Genomic DNA, 24,891 nt, shown 5'->3' on the forward strand with positions numbered 1-24,891 from the left:
GATAAAAACTGAACAGTACTAGGTGTACAACTGATTTAATGTGAAAAACACAAGACAAAAGTGCAATTAGTAGTAAAAGTAGCTCAGTACTTTTCTAATGAAGCAAGCGGCAGCCATCTTGGAATCCTATGTTGGGGTTTGTGAGGTTGCTCTGACTTTCCAATTTGGAAACTGAACCCGAGGTAGCATTCCAGTTGAAACTGCAACTGTAACACACCATCAATGGCAACAATCATTTCTCTAAATGTTCCTACATGAGCCTATCTAACTTTCTTCTAACGCATATGAGATGGTAGCTGACATCACACAATCCCGTCATGCAACACTGATATATACACACATATTCACTCTAACCAACTGTTGGTTTAACTCTTTAGTTTTGTATAGTATTGCAAATTAAAGCCTGCCCCCACACTCCCTGAAATCGTTTGATTTAATGTGTGAAGTCCCGTGACTTGACTGGATCATTTCATCTGGGCTTTCTCAGGATTAAAACATTGAGACTCGACTACAAAGTTCGTTGTGTCTGTGGTCTCCCACATTATTTCAAGCAAGTCAAGTTTGAAAATCCTCTAGAGTGGGACAAACTTAAGGTGGAGTGTGTGTGTGTGTGACACAGGTGAGATGAATAACAACTAGTGCTGAATACAGAGACAGTTAACAACTGTTAACTATAACATGAGGACATGACTGCAAATAAATCACAGAGAAACTTGACTTGCGTCTGTGAAGACTGACTCGCAAACAGACAAAGGACAGAGGGAAACCTTTAAATACTCCAACTGATGAGGGGGATGAAGCACAGGTGTGTCGGGAGGAGGAGGAGGAGTCAGGTGATTGGAAACAAGCCACACCTGCTGCACAACCGCCTACATGCTCTACATGGGAAACACTAGTGACAGAGTTATTAACAAATAAAGGAATTCTAATAAAAGTTTAAACTGCCCACTGATGATGTCACCAAAAGAAAACATGTATATATAATACATAATAATGAGCAAATACTCAATACAAAAAAAACTGCTCAACAAATAAATAACCCTGACCCTAACCCTAATCCTGTACGTTTCGCCCCCTGTAAGCAACCTCCTGTTTACAGTTTTTTACAGTGATTGGTTGGATAATCCCCCAACTATGTTCCAATTCAATTTTGGAATAAATCTACACAATGATGACGTCCCTATGTCTTATAATGGGCACAACTGTAAAAATAAAATCTCTGTTAAAACTCATCAGATTTTAATTAAATTTGGCGATTGTACATAGAATCTGACACTCTACTCTCAACTACCGACAGACCAAGTTTCACCCTGCCCTCCCCTCCCCTACCATCTCCATAACCCTAACCCTAATATCTGTTATAACAATCATAATAACAAACTATTTCTCTAATAATGCAAAATTGTTGGAATCAAATGGATTCTTTATATAGCACCAACATAAAACAATTGCTATTAAAAAAATATATTTTAGGTCAGACAAAAAGGACAAGCTTTGTGTCCATGTAGGGGAAAAAAACTAAAGTAGTTTGATGTTATTCGACTCTATAAACAGATCCCCAACATCTGCAGCTGCGAGGATTGTTGAGCAGCTAAATTACTGAAGCACTCATTAGCCTCTGACTCAACCCCTGCAAAAAAACTGAACATAACAGTATCCTCAGGAGGTCAGTCATCAGTCTCACATAATAATCCCCAGCATAAAAGACAAGGTGAACACGAGGCCTGCGTTTAACCTAATACCAACCCGCGATGAGTCATATCCTTATCTCCTTCCCCTGTCAATACTCCCACAGAGCAAGAAAAACATTTCATTCTCAGGGTTTAGTGTTAGAAATAATGCTGAGATACAACTTTTCAAGGACGATTAACTAAAACCTAAAAACCGTAATTACAGTTTCACTTCCTGTACATAACATTTATGTGGTAATTATCTCAGTGGCACAGAATTCACCTTAAACATAGGCTGCTTGACAGATTTGACTGTTCACCACTTTACCGTTTATCTTCATGCTCTTTTAGGCCATAAAAAGCATTTCACTGTTCAAACTTCCACTCTCAAACCCAATTAGCATACAATTCTCTTACTTTTAATGCCAATAAACTGTTGTGTAATCACATTATATCGATTATATTTGAAGCTGTTCCCCAGATTAACTGGTTTTTACTAGCGATGGGAATCAGTTACAAAGTCTGTTGTGTCTGTGGTCTCCCATGTTTTTAAAATCAAGTCAGATTTGAATATCCTCAAGCGTAAGAAAAGCTTAAGTGTGTGTGTGCGTGCGTGTGTGAGAGAGACAGATGACACTAGTGGACACAGTGTGGCTTGGAGACAATGAAGAACAGGTAGCACTGAATACAGGGAGACAACTGTCAACTAACATGAGGACATTCCAGAGATGAACTGACTGCAAACATGGCTTGAGTTCTTATATTAATATGCAGACTGAGTCACAAACAGGCAAACGGCAGAGGGAAACCACTGATGAAGGAGATGAAGCACAGGTGTGTCAGGAGGAGGAGGAGTCAGGTGATTGGAAACACGCCACACCTGCTGCACAACCACCTACATGCTCTACATGGGAAACACTAGTGACAGAGTCATAAACAAATAAATGAATTCTAATAAAAGTTTAAACTGCCACTATTGTTTCACCACTTTACCATTTATCTTCATGCTGTCTTTAGGCCATAAAAAGCATTACACTGCTCAAACTTCCACTCTCAAACCCAAATAAGCATACAATTCTCTTACTTTGAATGCCAATAAACTGTCGTATAATTACATTATATTGATTATATTTGAAGCTGTTCCCCAAATTTACTGGTTTTTACTAAGGATGGTGTAGGTCAGTATCGAGCTCAGAAATGGGACATAAAAATGTAAAATCCAAAAATCATATCTGTCGCATGCTTCACTATGCACAGACTGTAAAAATGTACAAACAAAAATCAGCAAAAGCATTTAGGTTGAGTCATGTTTACGCTGTTTATTACAACAATATTTGTTACACAGTTAGAGAGTTATGACTTTGAAATGAGACATAACATAATTAGTGTTACTAACACTAATGTCGGTATCAGTAGATACTCAAGTTTGTGATATCAGCATCGGAATTGAACACAAAAAGTTGTATAATCCACATTTACCCAGTCACAATCCCAAAACATGTCTAAATGTTTCTTCTGTTTTACCTTTGGGACAGTGAAGTGAATTATGACAATTCTGTTTGTTCATGTGAGCTTCTACAGAGTAAATGTATATTCTCTATTGTAAAAGCATTTTCTAGGATGAAGCCATTCATTTGTACAGATCAAATATTATATCGAATGATATGCATTTGCTTCTTTATACTGCCCCTCATTGTGGATTTACAATCTCATGTTTACAACACTGACACCTGCTGCTCCATGCTGAGCTGCTACGAGACAGAAGGAAAATGTGTTGTAGAACAAAATCGATATCCACTCATATTAAATGAATCACAACATACCGCCAATTAAACATCCAATCTGTTTTTATTACCATACAGTATACAAAAACGTCTTTCTTTCTTTTACATAATGTCAGGAGAAATCATTATTGCACAGAAGACATTTTTTACAACCTCCTTTTTATTTCCCAATGCAAGTCAGTGGCAAAAAAAAACCAAAACACATGTGCAAAATGCAAATTGACATAACTAGGTACATTCACAGCTTTGCTTGTTACAGATGTACAGTTTACATCGTCACTAAACAAATACTGAGTCAAAACGACACTGCGTCGATGATAAAGGGTCACTTCAATGAAGCACATAATCATTCTTTTTCATTTTATTTAATATAAAATACCTACAACAAGGAATGCACATTAAAAAAAAGATCAAACCAAAGCGACTTCTCAAAGAAAACGTCCATGATTTGTGTCCCTGGACTTTCAAAGTGTCATCCTCGTATGTATTTATCTACATACACCTCAAGTGCCATTAACATGTTTCACATTAAAGGGATAGTTGGGGTTTTGTGAAATGTGGTTGTATGAAGATATTTACACATCATGAGCAGGGACACAAACTGAAACACATTTCTAAGACACTTAACAAATGGCTCACCTACAAAAGTCCATGTCTACGATACTTTTTTTTTTGCCGTTTGACAAACCTTTTGAAACTGAGGTTGTGACGCTTTTTTAAATCAAGAGTTGTTGATCCACCACTTAGTACAAATGTGTTATTTTGTGAATTAGGTGTTTGAAATCCTTCATTCAGTTTTACCTAAGTCACAAAAACTTGATTTTCTCGATGGACCTTTTTTGACAAAAAACTTGACAAGAGAAGTTGACTAATGACAAGACAAGGCAGCACACACATTCTTTAGATAGCGTAGATTTAAGCAAGCTTTAATTTTGTTAGGTGACCCTGATAATAAGTGGCTGAAAGACACATTTTTAAATTTGTTTTAATGTTGATTATTAATCAAATAATAAATTACTCGACAACTATTTTGTTTCTGTTTAGCTGTTTCTATTTTCTTGTTTCCTTGCTCCATATAACAACAAGATCATTTAAACGGAATAATTATGGTTTGTAGACAAAACAAAAACATCATTATTTCAAGGTTTGGGAGACAATTATCGATATTTTTGAACAACTTATGGATTAATCGTTAGTTGCAGCCCTTAATGTGTGAATGTTTTCTTGAGCCTTTCTACTTTTTAGGACAGACAACAAAGTAACATAGTAAGAAAGTGAGTGAATGAGTGAGTGAGTAAGTAAGTGAGTGAGTGAGTGAGTGAGTGAGTCAGTCTAAAATCTGTCTTTCCTTGTGTCCCTGTTGACAGCTGTGTTTCATAGTGAGAGAAACCATGCCTGTCTCATGTTGGTTCTCAAGCAGGGCTCAAGCCATAACCAAACCACAACAAAAAAACCTGAACTATCCCTTTAAGATTTAATTACCACTAAAACTCTCACTGGCCTCTTGTTTAAAAACATGGCCGCCAGTGTTCAGACTTTGCGACTGCGTTCTGAGCTCGTCCACGATCCCAGACACGCTGTCCAGCAGTCCGATCCCGTCCTGAAAATCCACCTGCTCCACTTTCACCTGTCCCGCCGGAACGAGGAACGCTTCCCCCTCGTCAAAGCCGTAACTGTAGCTGTCGTCCAGGTCCGCTGCGGCTGTGCTCGTGCTGTTGCTGTTCGCGGACGAGCTGGAGGCGAGTCTTTCGCATCGAGCTTGATGCCTGAGGAAACTGTCTCTCCAGATTACTTTCTTCCCACACAGGCTGCACTCGTAGGGCCGCAGCCCGCCGTGGGTTTTAAGGTGCTTGGTGAGATGGTGCTTCATCTTGAAGGATTTTGTGCAGACGGGGCAGCCAAAAGGTCGCAGGTTCAGGTGCTGCATCTTCACGTGTCGGTCGCGCATGCTCTTCAGCGTGTAGGCCTTGCCGCAGTGGCAGAAGTGGACTTTTCCTGTGTATGGGGCGCCAGCGAGGGAGACTGAGGAGGATGAAGATGGGGTTGGGGGCGAGGAAGGGGGTGGAAAAGCAGCAGAGGATGGGGACAAGTGGCGACTGGAGGTGGGGGTCATCGAGCTGCTTTGTCCCGTGCTTGTGGACGGCCAGTGCGTCTCTGAACTCGCCATGGCAAAGTCTGGAGACGCCGACACTAGGGGCCTCTGGGAAACCTGCCCGGTGCCGTCCTCAATCTCGTCATACGTGTCTCTGCTGAAGGTCCCTTCGCCGAAACATTCAAAGCTCACGTCCTCTTCCTCCTCGTCTTCATCCTGGTCTTTACTGCAGCTCCTGCCCTCTCCTTCTTGCGGCCTGTGCTCCGGCTGAGACCAGGAACCTGACTGCCACTGCTGCCGAGCTGAATCTGGACAGGACGGACACAGATCTCCTTCACCTGTTTGGTAAACATGAGCGTCAGGCACGTTGGAAGAGTGATCACCTCCCACCTGATCTCTCTGCACTTTGTCCTTCATCGTGTCCGCACTGGTCTTTCCTGTGGCTTCTGTGTTTTCACTAGAAACTTGTTGAGGGGCTGGAGGAAAAAATTAAATAAAACAATTAAGATCAAGTTTATAAAAGTATTTATCTGTGCTGTTTGTGCTACTTTCTCCTCTCTAGTGGGTTTAAGGTTGTTTTTCTTGCGAAAACACATACACTAGAGCATGGATACTCAATATGAGCCCGTCCAGAAATCCAGAAATGATTGTCCGGCTCGGGTCAAGTTTGATCTGTATATATTTTATAAACATATATGTGTTTTGTGTGTATCTGTGCGTGTGTATGTGTTCACTGGGCTGGTAGTTGCTTCCTCCTGGATGTAATGATAACTTTTGTCATTTGCCATAATTAGAAATACAGGCTACAACCACTTATGAAGCAGTCAGAGAACTCATGTGAGGTACACGTCAATATTCTTCCAGGCTTGGTTTAATGTATGAGTAGACCAACATTACATTAAATTGCGAAATATTTGTGGGGCAAACCTGAGAAAAAAAGCAATGACTATTTCTGGTGAGATGTTTAGCATTTTTGCTGTATCTTACCACAGTGTCCCATTTGTGTGAAGCCTTCCTTCTCCACCACCTCTTCTCCGACACCTTCATCTGCTTCAATTTCTCTCTTCTCCATTTTTCTCTTCTCTTGGGTTTCATCACTGTCCTCACTCACCCTGTTCTTATCCAGCGGTCTCTCAGTGCTCAGCAGTGCTCCCCGCTGTTGAAACCTGACTTTCTGCTTTAATGTCTCACCACTAGGGAACCCCCCGTGGTGGCGGCTATTGTGTGCAGCTCCATCATGTGTAAAATGGCTGGTTTTTGCATGGCTTGATATCCACGTCTCCTCACAGCTGGTGTAATCACTCTCTGTATAACTGGGCAGCGTGTCGAGTTGAGTGTCCGCTAAGTGCTGGGCTGATGAGGGCCGCGGACGCCCCCATCTGGGGAACTGCTGTGGGCGCCTCCATGTCGCCAAAGGGGGCAGGGCATCAGGCTTCTTCTCCCTCCTCCTCCCCTCTCTTTCCAGGTTCAAGCAGTCAGTGCTGCTCGGAGATTGTTGTCGAGATGTGGTTCCCTGGTGAGCTGCGGCTGCCTCTCCGGGGGGGACTTCTACTAAAGCTCGGGGCCTTTTCAGGATTTCAGTGCATTTGTCGACAATGTGCCACATCTGGAGGAAACTAGCCACAGTTACGTAGTTGACAATGTCATCATGCACGATGCTCAGCTGGCCCGTGTAGGCAGAACTCAGGACACTCTCGAAAGCTACCGGGTCCATAACGGAGGGAAGGGAGACTGTTGTGACATTCTTCAGTAACACCTATTGATGGAAGAAAAATATTAAATAAATTGTGTCAGTTTGACTAAAACCACACTTTGAAAATACATGTACAAATTTAGCCTGACTGGAACTTTCTCTTAGTCTACTGACACCCAGATAATGTGGTTGGGAGTTAAACAGGAGTTGCTCGGCACATGCTTCACAGTTGGCGCACCCAGAATTGAACATGGAATTTATAGCAGGACAACAGTGAGAAAAACATGGTGCATTTTTTTGACTAACAAGGAGACCAAATGCCATATGATAATCAATACGCCAGGGCAAATATCTATATTTTAATGAATAAATGAAAGCGCTCTAAAGTAAACAGTCCCTGCCAGTTTCACTCACCAAACATCCCTACTTTATGTCTCTTTGCGGCAGCGCCGCTCAGATGAATAAGGGAAAATTGGGCAGGAGTTACCTGGCCAAAGAAGAGGGAGATGCCCCATCCACATTCAATATATAGACTTTATACACGTCGTTCTCTATGTTGTGATAAAATAGAGAAATCTGCACTTCTAACTTTTAACGTACGTTTTGTTTTCTTCAGTTAGCGAGATATTGTGATGTAATGCTATGTGACTGTCTTGCAATATATTGATTATCACAGAATCATATTGTGATATTATTTGTATTGTGGACCATGTTTCGCATATCGAATCATATCGTGATGTACCCTGTGAGTCTCACCACTCTAGTATAAGCTGTGAATGTCTGTTATTTTCTGTTGGTTGGAGTAGCTGTAACGAAGGCAATCCTCCGTAGTCCATCATAACTGGACACAAATCCATCACACTAATGAGCAAACTCAAGCCTACCTGGTCGTGGAAGTATGGTGAGGACGCAGCGAGGACACAACGGTGGGCCCTGAACACCTGACCTTGCACCTGGATAGAAAGGTCACACAGCCTGCCCTCCTCCCGCTGTCGGTTCAGATTGTCCAGAACAGCCGCCCGAACACCAGGGAAACACACCTGGATTGTCAAACCAGCTGGAGCTGCAGAAACACTGCAGGTCGCATCCATAGTCACACAAAGCTACAGAGAAGAGGAAATATTTAATCAGAGAAAAATATCGAGCACTGTGAATATAAATAAGCATACATACATATATATATATATATATATATATACATATATATATATACATATATATATATACACACATATATATCATATTTGTTAAGGGCTTCATCTTTTACATATTTTGTTGATCAAAAGACACCAATATCTATTTTGTTTTACAGTATATTCATGTGTAGCACAGTGACACTGTCACTACACACGAGAGTCACATTTGTATCCACAAAGATTTATAGCCCTCAAAGTTGACCCTGTAATTTATATATATATGCAGAAACTGCCTGGAGATGTGTGACAGTCATTCATTTTTTTTATTCCAGAATATTAAATTATACCAGAATTTAGTCAGCACAAAAATCAATGATGAAAATAGCACTTGCACTTCTTAGTAATATTAATGGAACTTAATCACAAATACATCTACAATTACAATGATCATGATGTTAGGTAAAGGTATATACAGCAGACAAATAACATTATCTATACATTTTAAATGCTTCCATCTGGTGACTATTGCCACATTATCATTCGCTAAGCTAGCTGGTATCAGCTAAAATGTCGTCACAAGCCACTAGCATAATGTTTTGTTATAAAGCGACAGTTTCCAGTGACTTTAAAACGCCGTAGCTGTGTATCGACTCAATAGCTTGTAGCTAACACAGCTGCTAGGCTGCGTCAGCTAGATGCTAACACAGAATGACACAAAGCTAAGGCGCCTACGATGCTATCCGTGTTAGCCATGTATCATTAGCTGAGTACTTTACCTTCGACACGTCGGTACGACGAGATTCTTTAATTTCAACATGGAACCCTTTTACTACAGGATAAAAATGTTATTCGCGAATAGATTATTGTAGGTGTCATCGCTTGTTTGTGTTCAAAAACAACCTAGCAATGGTCAACAGCAACTAGCCCGTAGGCGTAGCTGACGGTAGCTTGTTGACATAACACTATGACGTCACGTGAGTGGGTATGGAAGCCCGTTTCTGCCAAATGGAAAAAAATAACCCAAGTTATAATTATGAGATACTAAGTCATAATGAGATACTGAGTCACAATTATGCGATGCTAAGTTATTAATATGAGATACTAAGTCATAATAATGAGATGCTAAGTCAAATATTATGAGATGCTAAGTCATTATTATGATATACTTAGTCATTATTATGTGATGATAAATATTTTACACGTCAGTTTGTTTTGGTGTCGATTGAATGTCGGACTCTTGTCTCGTTGACGGCAGGGAGACGCCATTTTGAGACCCCGCCCAACGGGAGTTCAGTTAAAGGGCCATTTCACCTTTTTTTTTATTTTTTTTTTATTTAAATGTCTGTCTCATTATTATAAAGACATTATAATCGATAAGAAGTGTCACAGTTAACAAATACAAGAGGGCGAGTGTGAGTAAAAAAAAAAAAAACTAATAACATTGAAGCTGGAAAACAGTCGTCACGCACATCACACGCATCATCTGCTCAGTCAGTCTGTCTGACACGCACACACACAGGCGTTTTTACCGCAGTGTATCTGCAGCATCCTGAGAGCGCAGAGAGGCAGAAGTACCGCTGCTGTGACGCAGGTGGAAAAAAAAACCACCACCACACTGTACATTTATTTATATATTTATTCATTTTTGTGTGCGGGTGTGAGGCGTTCAGGCGCACATGCTCTTTTATCTGCAATGCCAACGCGACTGAAGCATCTCTTCTACGAGCTCGGGGTCATTAGGTGGATGAGAGAGTCAGTGTTTCCACACTGAGCTTCTGTCTTCGCAGGAGAGGACACACTGTATTTTTTATTCTTTATTTTTTTTTCTTCGAGAGGAAACGAGGACAGGAGGCCTCTGATCCACGGCAGTAGGACACACAAGGATTATTCTTTATTTTTGCACAATTAGATTGCTATCTCTTCATTTCTTGATCGCCTTGACAAGAGGCAGTAGCAATTGAATTCTTATCATAAAGCATGCACAGTATATAGCTATGTATTTATGTATGTAAATGCACTGTATTTTGGACAATGGCTGGCATGTCGCTCCTTATACAAACACTCCTGCTCTAAGAGTATAGTGTATTTTTAACACAAGACATGAGGTCTGGTGATTGTTCTGTGCAGTTCACACTAGGACATCAGGGAAACAAGAACAAACACACGACATAATCAAATCTCAGGTGGTTTACCTGGGGAACACTGTGCGTGACCAGATATCTTAGATTAAAATATGCTGCTGGGTAATTAAAGCAGACAGTGCACTGTCAATCCAGTGGAGAGATCATCTGGGGGGGTGGGAAAAAAGAAGCAGCAATAATCCCGAGGCAATAAATCCTGTGGCCATCAGGAAACTGTTGCTGGCTCGAGCCAAAAAAGAAGTGGAGACACTAACAGCTCCTCCACGGGCCTGTTAGGACGTCATAAACACACTTTTTGCACTTTATTATTTGCTCGAGGCGACATCATCACACAAGGCATCAGTTTACTTCCATTGCAGCTCTTTGGATTTGCAGATAAGCTACTTTGTTATTAAAATAGAGAGGAAAAACTTGAGGATCCTTTGAGGAACATGGCATTGTTACATCTATTGCTCCTTTCTCTGTTCTGCACACTGGTTGGTGAGTCTCAGTTTGATGCTTTCACATTTTCTACCTCATGTAAAGGCCATAAAGTAAATAATAGTCTGACTGTTTTTCGTCTTTTGTAAACAGTGCACCAGTGTGATGGAGCCTGTGCAGAAGTGGACTCTGACACACAGGCAGTGGCAGGCAAAGGCTTCAAACTGGGCTGCATCTCCTGCAAGAACAGGAGTGAGGTGGAGGCAGAATCCTACGTTAAGTGGGAGTTCAGGCCCGAAGGAGAAAGCGAGTTTTATTCTGTGAGTGCACGCCTTCCCTTAATGAAGCATATTTTTAGTCTGACGACTGTGTCAGAGCATCTCCATCAGGATCCAGCCGTCCATTATCATTATTATCTGCTGCTTATCCTCGGAGTATTTGAGCTTGAGCCAATCCCAGCAGACGGAGGCAGGTCACACCCTGGACAAGTCCATCACATGACCAACATACACACACACACTAATGGCACTTTTACATTATACAGTTGTAGCACTACTCGGCTCGGCCCTGCTTTTCCTGCGATGTGATTGATAATGTGACATCATGAAAGCCAAAATTATCCAGAGTCCAGGGTTCTTCAACATTTTTCAGGCTAAGGACCCCCTAACTGTTGGAAAGATGGAGCAGGGGCCCCCTACTATATGTATATCTATATATATATATAGATATACATATATTGTCTAAAATTGTCTTTATCTGTATATTTTTGGGTCTTCTCTCGTTACACTTCCCAGCTGCTACAATAGCAGCAGGTGCTGCCTCACCACTTACATATTCTGCACTGGTGGTTTCTGAGGTAGGGTATCTCCCTTGTAGTTTTTGTGGTCAAGTCACAAAACAATCCATTTTCGATCAAAACACTGTCCATACACTTGGCATAGTAATGTTCTGGCCTCAGTAGTTGCTGGTTGTCAATAGGACCTGCAGTGTTTTATGATCTATTCAAATAATATTGCAGGTTCTTCTTATTTGGCATTTTTTTCCAACTATACAGTTCCAGCTGAACTTGACTCAGATTGGTATCGTTTTCCATTACTATAGTACCTCCTTAACGTGGGCGGAGTCATCATAGCACGGCTGCATGAAACTGCCCTGACGTTGTTTTATATGCGACAAACAAACTAGTGACTTGTAAAGCAATTGTATTTCGCGTAACTAAATCATTAGAATTGGTTCATTAAAAAGAGTTGTTCACAGAATCGTTCAGTACATCCTGAAGTCACTGAACTGAAATACAACTGAATGGGTTGTGATTCGGCTCATGGTCACTGGTTTCGGCAGTGCTGTGGCTAAATACACCCTTTGCAGACCCTTGTGACGATTTAGTATCCTGAGACAGGGTTCCCATGGGTCCATGAAATCCTCTCAGGGCTTTTAAAAAGTTCTTGAAAATCACCCTAAATAGACACGAGTCATTAAAAGTGCTTGAATTTGGTGCAATAAAGAGGTTAAGTTGATATTTAGGTAAATGTCTCCCTTGTTTGTTACGACAACACCTACTGAACCGCCGTTGACGTGAGATTCCATGCAGAACAATGAGCGAGTAACGCGATGCCTGGCAAATGAAATCTCCTAGATCTCTGTCGCATCAAAGAAAATGACAAAGACTGACTTTGACCAAGATCCCAAGGCCAATCACTTGTCCAGATGCAGAGCGTGCTGCAAATCAATAAAAGTGGACGCCATGGGTGAAGTGGCTCTTAACAGTTGCCCTCCCATCATGAGCTGTCTAAGCACATTCAGTCCTTGAATGTGAGGGAACTGGTCCTGGAAAGTCCTTGAATTTTGTGTCAAACAAGGTGTGGGAACCCTGCCGACAAACAGAAAAACCCTGTACACACCGGGATTCTACCTAAGACTGTGCTGTGAGCTTACAGTGCTCAGCACTCGCCTCATCCAAGAAACGTTCAAATTACAAGCTATTTATATAAGCACATACCTGAAACTTGAACTCTATACTGTCTGTCTGACATACACACACATTCTTACACAGCATTCTTAGTGAGACATACTCCATTGACAAGCCCCTTCCCTCATTTAAACATCTCAACTTAATACTGTACCCTAACCCTAAAACCAGGTCTTTAAAGTTGAAAGGACTTTTTGTTTGTTGGTCCTCACGAAGATATACATACAAGCACACACACACACTGTCCTCGATCACATGACAGCATTGGCAGTGCCGAGGTCATAGTAAAGAATCAATCGTGATATTTGACACCGCAGATCATTAAAGCTTCACAGATGACACACAGCTCCATTGACCTTCTGCTGCCTCCTATATCTCCAATAATAAAGGACTCAGGTTAGCAATACCTACATCATGTTATACATTAGGAGTTAGAATTAAGAAATCAAATCCTTCCCCTCGCCCTGGGAATTTGGCAGATTTAAAAAAAATAATAATCATGTTCCGGAAGAAACAAAGTTGTTTATGAAATTGAGAATATGTCAGTTTATTCTGTATTGTCTTTTTTTTTAATGATGACCTTTGAATATCTATACTGTAACAACGTATTTTCACAATCCAGAAAGGAAGAGATAACTTGAGTGCTTTAACTTGAGTGCTTGAATTGTACGCAAGAAAGAAGTGAAGTTGATATTTAGGGTAAATGTCTCCCTTGTTTGTTAGGACGCCACCTACTGTCTCATGCCCTGCAGTGCTTGATGTGCGCAGACTAGGCCTACGCAGGACAAACATTGAATCATAATTCCACAATTCTGTCCACTGTCTCTGTCAACCGCCGTTGATGTGAGATTCCACGCAGAACGACGAGCGAGTGACGTTAATTAAAGAGAGAGCAAATGACAACGTGATACCTGGGAAATGAAAATTCCAAGATCTCTGTCTCACCAAAGAAAATGACTGACTTTGACCAAGATCCCAATGACAATCACTTCTTCCAGATGCAGAGCACGCGGTCTATATTTAAAATAATAGAATATACACGCTCTTACAAGACACCCTCCCGTCTTAAGCTGTGTCAGCACATTCGGTCCTTGAATTAGAGATAATTGGTCCTGGAAAGTCCTTGAAAAGTCAACCCAGGTGTGGGAATCATCAGTCGGTCAACAAATCAATCAAATGTACACCATAAACTGTATGTACGCAGATGACACATGAGCTGTTTGATGACCTTTATGCCTCTGTGCATCCAGATCTATACCTACGATGAAAATGGCGGTGCAGTCGAACACGAAAGCTTCATGGACCGCTTAGACTGGAAAGGGAGCAAAAGGAGCAGCGACATCCAAGACGGGTCCATATACGTGCTGAACGTCACCTTCAATGACACAGGCACCTACCACTGTCACTTCTTTCGCAAGCTCATCTATGACAACTACCAGTTCGACACCGTGGTCAGCAAGGTGGTCCAGCTCACTGTGGTGGCGAAAGGTATGAAATCATTGGCTTAAAACATTCCAGAGTGCAGCTATTGGCTGAAGCCATGTTTTGGTCATGGTACAGTGACCAGATATGCCAGATGGCCGCGTCAGCACATTATGTAGCGTCATACTGGTGTAAAAATTATGACTTTATTCTCGTAATATTATAACTTTATTCTTGTAGTATTAGCAGTTATAATATTTTTATTTTACGAGAATAAAGTTGTAATATAACGACTTTATTTTCTTAAAATGATGACTTTATTCTCTTAAAATTATGATTTTTCTCTTTAAGTTATGACTTTATTCTCATAATATTACTTTAACTTTATTCTGGAAAGATTACATTTTCTTTAATAGTAGTAGTTTATATAGTTGGTGAAAATGGAAAAATAAATATGTTTCATCAGATTGCCTATAGGTTGTGCTGAAAAAAGGATATAAGACACACATTTTTATTGCGTCTGTATTATATACGGAATGGAATGGGGGAAAAAAGCAGCCTAAATGCTATGAGTCATAAGGATTGAGACCGAAAATCTGGGGGTCAGGATTAAGGCACAACAGGAAGTCAGGAATAATAAAGTGCAGTGAATAATGAACAGAAGAACCATTGAACTACAGCTGGGATTCTTCCTGCTCTCACACACACACACACTCTGTGCTGTCGTCTTCTGTGCAGCCAGCAGAGGAACAGCCTCCATCGTGTCAGAGGTCATGATGTACGTGTCCATCATCGGCCTGCAGGTCTGGCTCCTCATAGAGATGATTTACTGCTACAGGAAGATCTCCGCGGCCGGGGAAGAAGCATTACGAGAAGCAGCGTAAGTATTTTAATCATCCCCGTGCTCGTGTGTACGGTTCTGTCAAAGACATGGTAATGAAAGCATTTTAGTTTTGACAGGATGACAAAAATTCTGCCCTCGTTTAATATCAATATTTTGATATTAAAGACATTCGTCATGGACTGTTTCAAAACAACACACACCTGAGTTAAAACCTGGTCACAGCAGCTGACTTTAAAACATCCTAACAAATCTGTGCCAAAATCACATCACAAAATAAACATCCCTGTGAGCTATACATCTATTCTGAAGTAAAGTAAATCTGTGCCGATGTTGCACATGCAGTGTCATTTGACAGTCAAATTTGTGCCTTTGACCTGGAGGAAGTGAAGGAACTCAGAGTAAATTGATCGTCTGCTGTGACCTTGACTTTTCAAAATGACATTAATAAATGACATTAAAACTAGTGCCGCCGATGCAAATAAAGCTTTAAAAAGTGTCCCGCCAATCATGGTTCATACAGCAGGGCTGTACAATTATTAATCAATCAGTTGGAGTTTTTTTTTAAAGATTTTCTTAAATGTCATTGTTTTCTGGGGTTTTTACTCCATATAAAAATAAATCATTAAAACTGAATCCTGAAAATAACTGTTAGTTGCACTCCAACTTTTAAGGTTATAAACTGCCACAATTGTGTTCTACAATTACAGGTACAGGCCCAGGTTTTGGTATTTATTTCTCCCATATAATAAGCAAACAATAAGCTATGTTTTTGGGGTACATTCACTATTTCAAGCATCTTTTAAGCTTTTTGTCCAAAATTCAAGCACTTTTCAAAACTTGAAAACACAACATTATCAAGAATTACCTGTATGAGCGTCATTCATTACTTAATTAAGACTTATGGTGTGTTCCATTTACATTGGAAGTCGGGTCGTAAGAAACTACAGACGCAAATGTATCTCGGGGTTGCCATTGTTAACGAACCTCCTAACCGATTTTCAATGTTTTAATCCTGAGAAAGGATCCACAGATTAGACGCAGGACGACACACATGTTTAATCAAACCATTTCCGGGAGGAGATTCCAGGGATTTGGGATCTCACAGAAACTTGCGTGATTTAACGTGACTTCAGAATATAAACAGACTGTCGGCCTCAGTTAATAGCTGTTGTGTGTGTGATGTTTTGTGCTGAGAAACATAAAGAACTGTTGATGAAATCATGGCTGAGAAGACCGATCAATGTGGTTTGTTCAAGTTACAGTTCTAAACAAAAGTACTCTCATTGGTTATTGCAGGATTCTGCTCACGCCCCCAATCACTGTTCAGCCATAAATATCAAACATGTTTTAATACTCATGATTTGAAATCGATTCTGATGCGTCCGATGACGTTAAAATTGTGTTTGTTAATCCCTCACACTACAAGATAATTTTTCCAGATAACCTGCTCAAATCAACCTAAAACTTGAAGGCATCCATGATTATCGGAAGAGCCAGAATCTGGCACAACCAATTATCCTCTAGTGTGGGGCGGGGCTTAAGCCATTGTTAGCAATGAACGTTCGGTGATAAAACGTGAACAGTACGATCTTTACGACTGACTTACTGTGAAACAAATACAAAAAAGTGCAATTATCAGTAAAAGTAGCGAAGGTTTTTACTATCAGCCATGTTAGAATCCTACGTCAGGTCGTGTGAGGTTACCGAGATCTAATTCCAGTTCCGAACACGGAAATTACGACTTCCGACCACAACTGGAACGCACCATTAGACCTTTGTAACGTTCTCTTAGGTTGATACTTTCTCTCTCCGTCTTCTCCTTCACCTGTCCTCTCATGTGTTTGTCACGTCTTCACTGTTCACATCATATTTGTGTGTTTTCACGTGTGTCTCTTTGTCTAACGTGGTGTGTTTACGTCTTGTCCTTCTCATCCTGTCATCCTCCTGCTAGTAAAAACCAAAACCAAACCCTCCCTCCTGTAAGTCAAAAAAAAACAACCGGTCCCACTTTCATACGATCATATCTGTGTTTTCATATTATTTTCTCACAACAATACTGCCATAAATTCAAATTTTAATCACTTTTTCCTCTTTCCAGAAATGCTGAATATTTAGCAATAGCATCAGAAAGTAAAGATAACTGCGCAGGAGTGCAGGTCGGGGAATAACACAGGTACGTCTCTGTCTCACAGTCAAATGTGTCCAAAGTGTCCATTATCCATTATGTCTCTTGACCAGTTCTCACTTTGGCTAAGTATTGATCTTTGATACATCACCCTACGTGATACTGTACGTGACCAGAAGCTACACCATAATAAATGCACTCCAATTTATTACTCATTTATTTATGGTTCAGTTCCCACAGATTTATGATTTAGATTTATGATTTATGATTAAGTGGTTTTATGCGATATATTTAACAAATAAGTGCTTTTTGAATGAGGAACATTAGCAGAAAAATGTTATCATCCGACCACATGCTGAGCTCAAATTACTTTCATATTCTTAGCTGCTCGTGTTAATAGAATAGAACTTCATTCATGCATCAATTATTAATTCATCGTCAACTATTTTGATAGTCTATTAATTGTTTTTTGTTTGATGGAGTGTTTCTCCAATAATGAAAACAAGTTACTATGATTTTCAGCTTCTTAAATGTTTTATTTGCTCCACTTAACAAAGAAATCATTAAAACTGAACCAAAAATTTTTTTTTCTGACATTGAACGGACCACACAAGTACTCGATTATGAAAGTAACCGTTAGTTGCAGCCGTAGTTGTCTTAGTATTATGATTATTGTTGTTTTGATTTTGGAAAGTTTTGTCAACTGAACCAAGATGCTAATACTATAGCACTACTTCTTATGTATATGTATTTGTCTCTCGTTTTGGTCACACCAAGCTGAAGCTGCTCTGCAAATCATTTCTACCTTCATTAAGGTTCTAATGTTTCAGTTTATGTTCAAACCTCTAAGTTTCGGCCGTTTGACACTCACGAGCCACTTTATAAGGCACACTGTAAACCCAATTCAGTGGCAAGAGTGTGGTACTCGGTGTCTGTTGTTGTTGCCTTTTCAAACCATTCTCTGTAAACTCCTGAATGGTTGTACATCTCGACCATGTCGACATGCTTAAATTCCACTGAGTTGCTGCCATGTGATTGGCTGAGTAAATATTTGCGAATCAGGGTTTTTGGAACGGGTGTACCTAATAAAGAGGCGATTGTAGAGGTGAGTGTACGTGACCGTAAATCTGTTTTCCTTAAGGCTCTGTCGTTCTCTTCAGGCTTCTTCCACGGACTGAAAACATCCTTCCACCCTCTGACCCGCATGAAAACAAAACTGGAGAAGAAGAAAACTCTTCGTCTCATTCCTCTACTTCACCTTTTCCTTCGACAAAGTATCCCACGTGGATGTGACGTACAAAGAGAGCATGGTGCCAGCTCTGTATATACTACAGCATGTTCTGCACTGCAATGACAAACACATTATGCATTAACGAGCCACATTATTGAACGCATACATAGCACACACGCAGTATTCCTCCGAACATATGGAAGTGGTGCGACGCGGAGGCCGATCGTGAAAAAAGAAAAAAAAGGGAACGCTAAATCACCGCCATTTAATGTATAAACACAGAGGCACACGTTACGTACGGTTCAGTTATTTATAAAATAGAATGTGATGGATTATGATAGACGGTCCTTACAGATTCTAGCTGTCCTGAAAACTCTACAATGTATTAATAAAATCTGAGAAACACACAATGTAGTGAAGTCTTCATTAACGGATAAAGTGACTTTTTTATTTTGTGAAAATGTGAATATTTTGTCGTTTTTGGACCAAATAAGACGAGTTTGTTGTTCTGGGAAACTTTTCACACATTTCAGACATTTTATGAACCACACAACTGATCAATTAATTTAGAAAATAACTGATAGATTACCTGATAATCAAAATAACTGAGGAAATAATGACAGCAAATGCATTGATATTTTTGAACTTTTTATATTCTGACATGGAAACAGAACGCTGGTTCAAGCCGAAATTGGATGGTAAATAAAGTAGATAAGCATTATTTTTAAAAAACGCTGAATTATTGTGAGTCACAGACGCGTCTCGGTGAAACCTACGTCCTGTTACAGTTGCAGCACACAGTCTGTGCCGGGATACTGAGGCAGGTTGAGCTCATACTTCCTCTCAAGGCCAGGAGGCACAAAGCGACCTCCGAGGAAGTGGTATCGACCCCTGAACAGGGAGGCAGACTTCTTGGGAGCGGTCAGAGAGATGAGCATGTCGGGCTGGAGTCCGTCAACGCTTCCCTGCTCCACATCCCAACCTTTTTAAAAACACACACACACACAATCCTGTGAATAATCAAGTCCAGGAATCTTTTTTTTTATTATTATTATTTTTCATGGTGAGAATTCATCACAGGCAGGTCGTTAATAACACAGTGGCAGTTCAAGGCAAGGTCAAAAGGTCACCTGAAATCAATAGATATGTTTCCTGTGGGAGCTTCAGCAGCATGTACAGCTCATTTTATGTAAGCTGGCAGATTGATTTTCAAGATTCACACTGCTGACCCAGACATAAAGTATCTCATTACTGTTCTCAAGCTTTCTGAATTTTCTGAGAATCTCCACAGATATCAATTCTAGTACCAATCATTTCTTCTGTTTGCTAAAGCCCGACCCCCACAGTAGAGGATAACTGGACAGATTTCAGACCCAATCTGGCCCTTGGGATAATTGTGGATGTCTTCTGATAATCTGGCAAAATGATCCTGTAGTGTCAGGGATTAACAGACGCAATTTTAATGTTAATCAAACCAATCAGAGCTTTCCCGATTTCAAATTGTAAGTATTAAATGTTTGATATTTACAACTTGAGCGGGGATAGTTCCGCCCACTTGAAGTCCTGCCCCCCTCGATTTAAGTAAGAGTAAATGTGACCGAATACTAACCCTTATCACTCGACACTGACCTGCTTTTATACTTTTATTTTGCTACTTGTGCCTCAGTTCTGTGTGATTTGCACAACTTTAAGACCCGCCTCCTTTATTGAAGTTTGGGTAATCTTACCTTAACCTAATCTTAACCCTCATCACTTGATACTGGTCTGTTTTTTTGTCTTACTTTGCTACTTCTGTCTTCTTGTGTAGTTCTACGTGAAGTAAATAAATTTCAGCCGCCTACAATGAGAGGCGATGACAAATATTACAATATTTGTTACACCGTTAAGTCTCTTCATCTCCTCCTCTTGCGAAGACATGAGTGTGTGTCGACTGACCTGATGGGATGTCGACGCTCGCTATGGGAACTGTGGTTTTCTTCAGCACATCTAAGATGGAGCCAAAAGGTTCTCGCACGGCGCCTTTGAAGCTGAAGCCGAAGATGGCGTCGATCACCAGGTTGTAAGCCTCGTCAACCACTTTGGCCTGACAAGATTAAAGTATCCAGAGAAATTTGTTGTTGTTGTTTTTTCGTTTACACGGCCTCACAGACACCAAAAGGTTTTAAAAATCTGTTGCATTGACAATCATCAAATTTATTATCTTGAATAAAAACACTAAATAGTATATATTGATAAAAAAAATACATGCAATGCACAAAATAGACCTAGCACAATTTGAACACATTTATACTTAATAACACACATAAATATCCTTCATTTAACATTAAAAAGCCAAAGAAAGTGTATTTTAAGAAAAAGTAAACTTTTCACGAGTCCAGAGAAACAACCAGCTTTATATCCACTGAGATGTAGTCTAAAAATATCCAGATATTATTTATAAGCCATAACGCCCAGCCCTAATCCAGGGATTTCATCTAACAGGGAGATCTAATCTTCCATGATTCTGTTAAATAAAATGCATTCTCATGAACACAGAGAGCAGAAAACATTTCCTCCACCACTGTGAACAAAGCTGCTGCATAATACATGAACACAACAAACCTCAGGCATCTCAGTCAAGAAAGGGATCTCCATTTTCTCACACTGTGTGGTCAAGCCCTGGAACAGAGGCTTGTTTGGCCTCTTTGGATACAAGATGGCCGGCTCGTAGCCCTGCAGGAGGAGGAATATGATTCTTGTTGTAAACTAAAATAACTGTAAAGTAAATGTGGTTATTATGTGGATGTAGTAGAGCAGAAGTAGGGAATACCACAAGATACCACTATGTTATAGTAAATAAGCATGTATTTACTGACAAGGATTACATTTCAGCCACTTTTTCACTTTGGGCCATGTTAAATTCCCTGAGGAATAAATACTGAAACAACTACTAAAAGGCAATGTAAAAGTTTTTGATCTGTATTGGAAATTTTAACTACTTTCTTTATCTTAAAAAGTACAAATTTCCCTTTAAAAGTAAATGAGCTGGTTTATGTTATCACAGAGGTTATGAGTGATGATCCATGCATTAATTTCATGTTCTTAACATAAAGTAAAATAGGGTGAATTTAAACAGTGATTTGATATTAATGGTGAGTCAGAAATTTTACAATACGTGGGTGGGTGTGTGTGTGTGTGTGTGTGTGTGTGTGTGTGTTCACAGGGGTAGTAGTTGCTTCCTCCTGGATGTAACGTAAATTTTGTCATGTGCCAATAAAAGTTAATAAGCACCTCAGTGTTTCAGCTTCAGCTTAGTCTAACTGTGTCAGGCTCCGACAAAAAACACATGTACAGGTTGGGGTCGGGTTCAGTGATTGTTCTCTCTGATTTGGTCGAGTTCAGACAGGACACTCACAAAGAGCTTCAGGTGTCGAGCACAGACAAGTCCGTCTCCTCCGTTGTTACCAGGTCCACAGATCACCAGCAGAGAAGGACGAGCCTTGACCAGGGAAGTGAGTGGATACGCCTGCAGACAAAAACAAACAAACACAACAAAGAAAACAAAACAAAAAACACAGGTATCAATACAGCATCACACATGACTGCTCACAGCAGCTGCTCAAATAGAAAAGTCTCTCCTGAGGTGGAATCACAAAACCAAGTAACCTGATTCTATTTCGGGCTGCAAAATTAGGGTTGAATTTTCCATGGGAATAAATGGGAATCTTTCAAGATTGAAGGTTGGGCACTTGAATATCAAGTGAAGAAGAATCAATTCCCATGGAAAATGTCCTATTTTGAATATTTGGAATAATTCCAAAATTCCAGAACAAATGTTCTCATAGAAAGTTTCTGGAAATGTACAAGGAATATTACGCCCCTTTGCAACCGTAGTTATATTATTACTTTTACACTTTACATTATGTGTCATTATCTCACAGCTCAACGGTGATGTCTTCAGCTGACTTTTGTTTGACAAAAACACAAATATATCCATCTCATTATAATGTATGAGACAGCATCATATTTTCTACTATAAATAAAAATAAAAAGCCTTGCTTGACATCTCACCCGTGTGATGGCCGTGGCACAGCTAAGTCCAGCCAGCTCCATCAGCTGGTCCACGCTGAAGCCGTATTCACTGAAGAGCTCCTCGTCGATGTGCTGGGCCTCCTCCTGCCTGCAGAGCATCAACAGCTCAGTCTGGAGCCACAGATAATCTGTGTGATCGACGTTGAACTAATCTGACATAAGACTAGGGGTAGGAATCACTGGGTACCGCATGATACGATACGATATGCAATACATGGTCCACAATACGATACGGTGTATCGATTATCATATTGCACAGGAAAGGTACGTATATAAGACCTTACCCAAGATATTTGATGGTCTGTGCCATGGTGGAAGCTGCTCTGCTGCTGAAACAGTCTTGTTTGTGGTGGTTAGCTGCGGTGGACAGAGAACATGTCCCCCTCTGAGCGAGGACCACAGCGGCTCGAGAGGTCACCAGGACACCGATCCCAAACAGAGCCCGCACGGTCAACATCCAGAGGGACACAAACTGCTGGAAGAGACAAGGAAAGAGTGAGGACATTTTCCCCCCACACGATCACATGACTTAATGAACTGAAAAAAGTGTAACTGTAAAAACCTCAACTGAAACAAGGAACCTTTATTGACATGAAAAAGAGTCTGTGTGCTTAGATCCGGGCAGAAAAGACTGTTAAATATTATATTTCACAGCAAAATAAGAAAAACGAAACGTGTCTTTCCTACTTTCACCCATGACTTCCTGTTCATTGAAAAAATAAATTATAAAACATATAACTTAATAGAAAAAAATATATATATACATAAATGTGGGAAAATTCTGCCTGAAAAACTATTATTATTATTCTACAAATACATTTCTTCTAAGCTTGTATATTTAATCTTTCTTTTGACACTTTCCAAAAATAGTGGCAAAAGCACCTTTAACTGCTGATTTTGAATAATATAAGTATAATATAAGTATTATCTTTTTATAAATACTAAAACAAGAATGTTAACAACTCTGTGGTTAAATTTCTACAAATCAAAAAATGAAATACAAACAATTCTGTCACAAATTAAAGTGGCCAAAGGTAGTGGAAAAAACAATTCTCCTCAATAACATGTAGGGGTAAAACATACGATATTATCACGATATTTAAATCACAATACTGCAACAAATTCATGAAACGGCTCTAGTGAGAGTGAGCACTTGGCACCATCTAGTGGACTGATACAAAACAAAAAATGTAATATTTATTTGTGTCAGTTAAAAAAATATATGCTAGAAATATATCTATATATGTATTTATATATTAATAATTGGTGTCTCATTAGCAATAAAGGCAAAACATATGATATTTAACTATATACCTGAAAAAACAGATTTTGAATATTATTTCACATTAGCTGCATTTTGATCTTTCTTTTGCCATTTCTTTCTCCATTGAAAATGCACAAATGCACAATTATCAATATTATTATCATTTCAGACTCAGTAATAATCCCTTAGAGAAGACAATTAATAACTATGTGGTAAAATCTCCATATTAAAAAAAACACAATACAAACAACTCTGACATAGATTTAAGTGACAACAGCCTGAGTAGTTTTCATTTATAAATGATGCTGTTGTTGTTTTGAATGTTGTCATTACTTAGCACGTTTCACCTGTGTCAACTTTTAATGTAGTTCACTTGTTTAGACAAGCTAACTTATAAAGTACCTTGTCCAAGTAAATGACAGCGTCATTATAGTTTGTTGCTCAGGTTTGTTTTTTGCTGCACTTTGTGAACAATTATCGACTTTAAACACACAAACAACAAGTTGAATTTAAACAAATGTTAGATACTTCAAGGTTTGCTGTGCAAGTGTTAGCTAACCTTAACTATTGCTATGTTCTCTGCTGATTCATTACGTGACAAAAATACGTAAGAAACATGGGGGGAGAAAAATCCGTTTTAAAACAATTCAATAAACAAGTTCTCCTTGAAAAGTGAACAATGACACAGAACTTACAGGTCAATAATGAGCTGATAAACGACCAGAAGAAACGTGCAACGACATTTAGAACACAAACTGTCATCTACTTCCGGTTATGAAAAAGTTAAATCAACGCTTAATTTCAAAATAAAGCTGTATCGCTAGTTCAAGTATTGTGTGCTGCAGTTCCAGATGACGGGATGTCGAATAATGCTTTTATTGTGAAAAGTAGAAGCGGAAGAAGTATTGGAACTGCTCTTAAAATTTTACCAAAGTAAAAGAACAAAATTACTTTACCTATCTAGTATCAAAATAAAATTACATATCATTGAAAATAGTCAATTTCAGAATGAATTATTAACACTGGACA

The 24,891-nt window shown here is 39.7% G+C and overlaps 3 protein-coding genes across 7 annotated transcripts; 1 reads left to right on the top strand and 2 right to left on the bottom strand.

Annotated features, from left to right (window-relative positions):
- Positions 1-3,499: 3,499 nt before the first annotated feature.
- Positions 3,500-9,553, bottom strand: zbtb22a (zinc finger and BTB domain containing 22a). Of its 2 annotated transcripts, none has more exons than XM_058618371.1 (4): positions 9,152-9,553; positions 8,124-8,342; positions 6,534-7,302; positions 3,500-5,884 (listed from the first exon to the last, which is right to left on the bottom strand). In XM_058618371.1, the coding sequence occupies exons 2-4, from the start codon at positions 8,328-8,330 to the stop codon at positions 4,929-4,931; spliced, it is 1,932 nt and encodes a 643-aa protein (XP_058474354.1). In that variant the 5' UTR covers positions 8,331-8,342; positions 9,152-9,553; the 3' UTR covers positions 3,500-4,928. The 2 variants fall into 2 exon arrangements, with proteins under 2 accessions (XP_058474354.1, XP_058474353.1); XM_058618370.1 differs by having other exon boundaries at positions 3,500-6,022; positions 9,152-9,544.
- A 329-nt stretch (positions 9,554-9,882) lies between these two features.
- On the top strand, positions 9,883-18,937 carry scn1bb (sodium channel, voltage-gated, type I, beta b). 2 transcript variants are annotated; one of them, XM_058618387.1, is made up of 6 exons: positions 9,883-10,996; positions 11,090-11,256; positions 14,156-14,393; positions 15,066-15,207; positions 17,270-17,344; positions 18,438-18,937. In XM_058618387.1, the coding sequence occupies exons 1-5, from the start codon at positions 10,948-10,950 to the stop codon at positions 17,337-17,339; spliced, it is 666 nt and encodes a 221-aa protein (XP_058474370.1). In that variant the 5' UTR covers positions 9,883-10,947; the 3' UTR covers positions 17,340-17,344; positions 18,438-18,937. The 2 variants fall into 2 exon arrangements, with proteins under 2 accessions (XP_058474370.1, XP_058474369.1); XM_058618386.1 differs by having other exon boundaries at positions 9,884-10,996; positions 18,457-18,937.
- naxe (NAD(P)HX epimerase) lies at positions 15,230-24,681 on the bottom strand. 3 transcript variants are annotated; one of them, XM_058618380.1, is made up of 8 exons: positions 24,558-24,652; positions 22,883-23,073; positions 22,578-22,686; positions 21,922-22,032; positions 21,129-21,239; positions 20,463-20,610; positions 19,304-19,509; positions 15,230-15,246 (listed from the first exon to the last, which is right to left on the bottom strand). In XM_058618380.1, exons 2-7 carry the CDS (start codon positions 23,053-23,055, stop codon positions 19,310-19,312), a joined length of 852 nt encoding a protein of 283 aa, XP_058474363.1. In that variant the 5' UTR covers positions 23,056-23,073; positions 24,558-24,652; the 3' UTR covers positions 15,230-15,246; positions 19,304-19,309. The 3 variants fall into 3 exon arrangements, with proteins under 3 accessions (XP_058474363.1, XP_058474364.1, XP_058474362.1); XM_058618381.1 differs by lacking the exon at positions 15,230-15,246 and having other exon boundaries at positions 19,163-19,509; positions 22,883-23,070; positions 24,558-24,681; XM_058618379.1 differs by lacking the exon at positions 15,230-15,246 and having other exon boundaries at positions 19,163-19,509.
- Positions 24,682-24,891: the final 210 nt, after the last annotated feature.

Source organism: Solea solea, chromosome 20, assembly GCF_958295425.1.
Source record: "Solea solea chromosome 20, fSolSol10.1, whole genome shotgun sequence".
Taxonomy (NCBI): Eukaryota; Metazoa; Chordata; class Actinopteri; order Pleuronectiformes; family Soleidae; genus Solea; species Solea solea.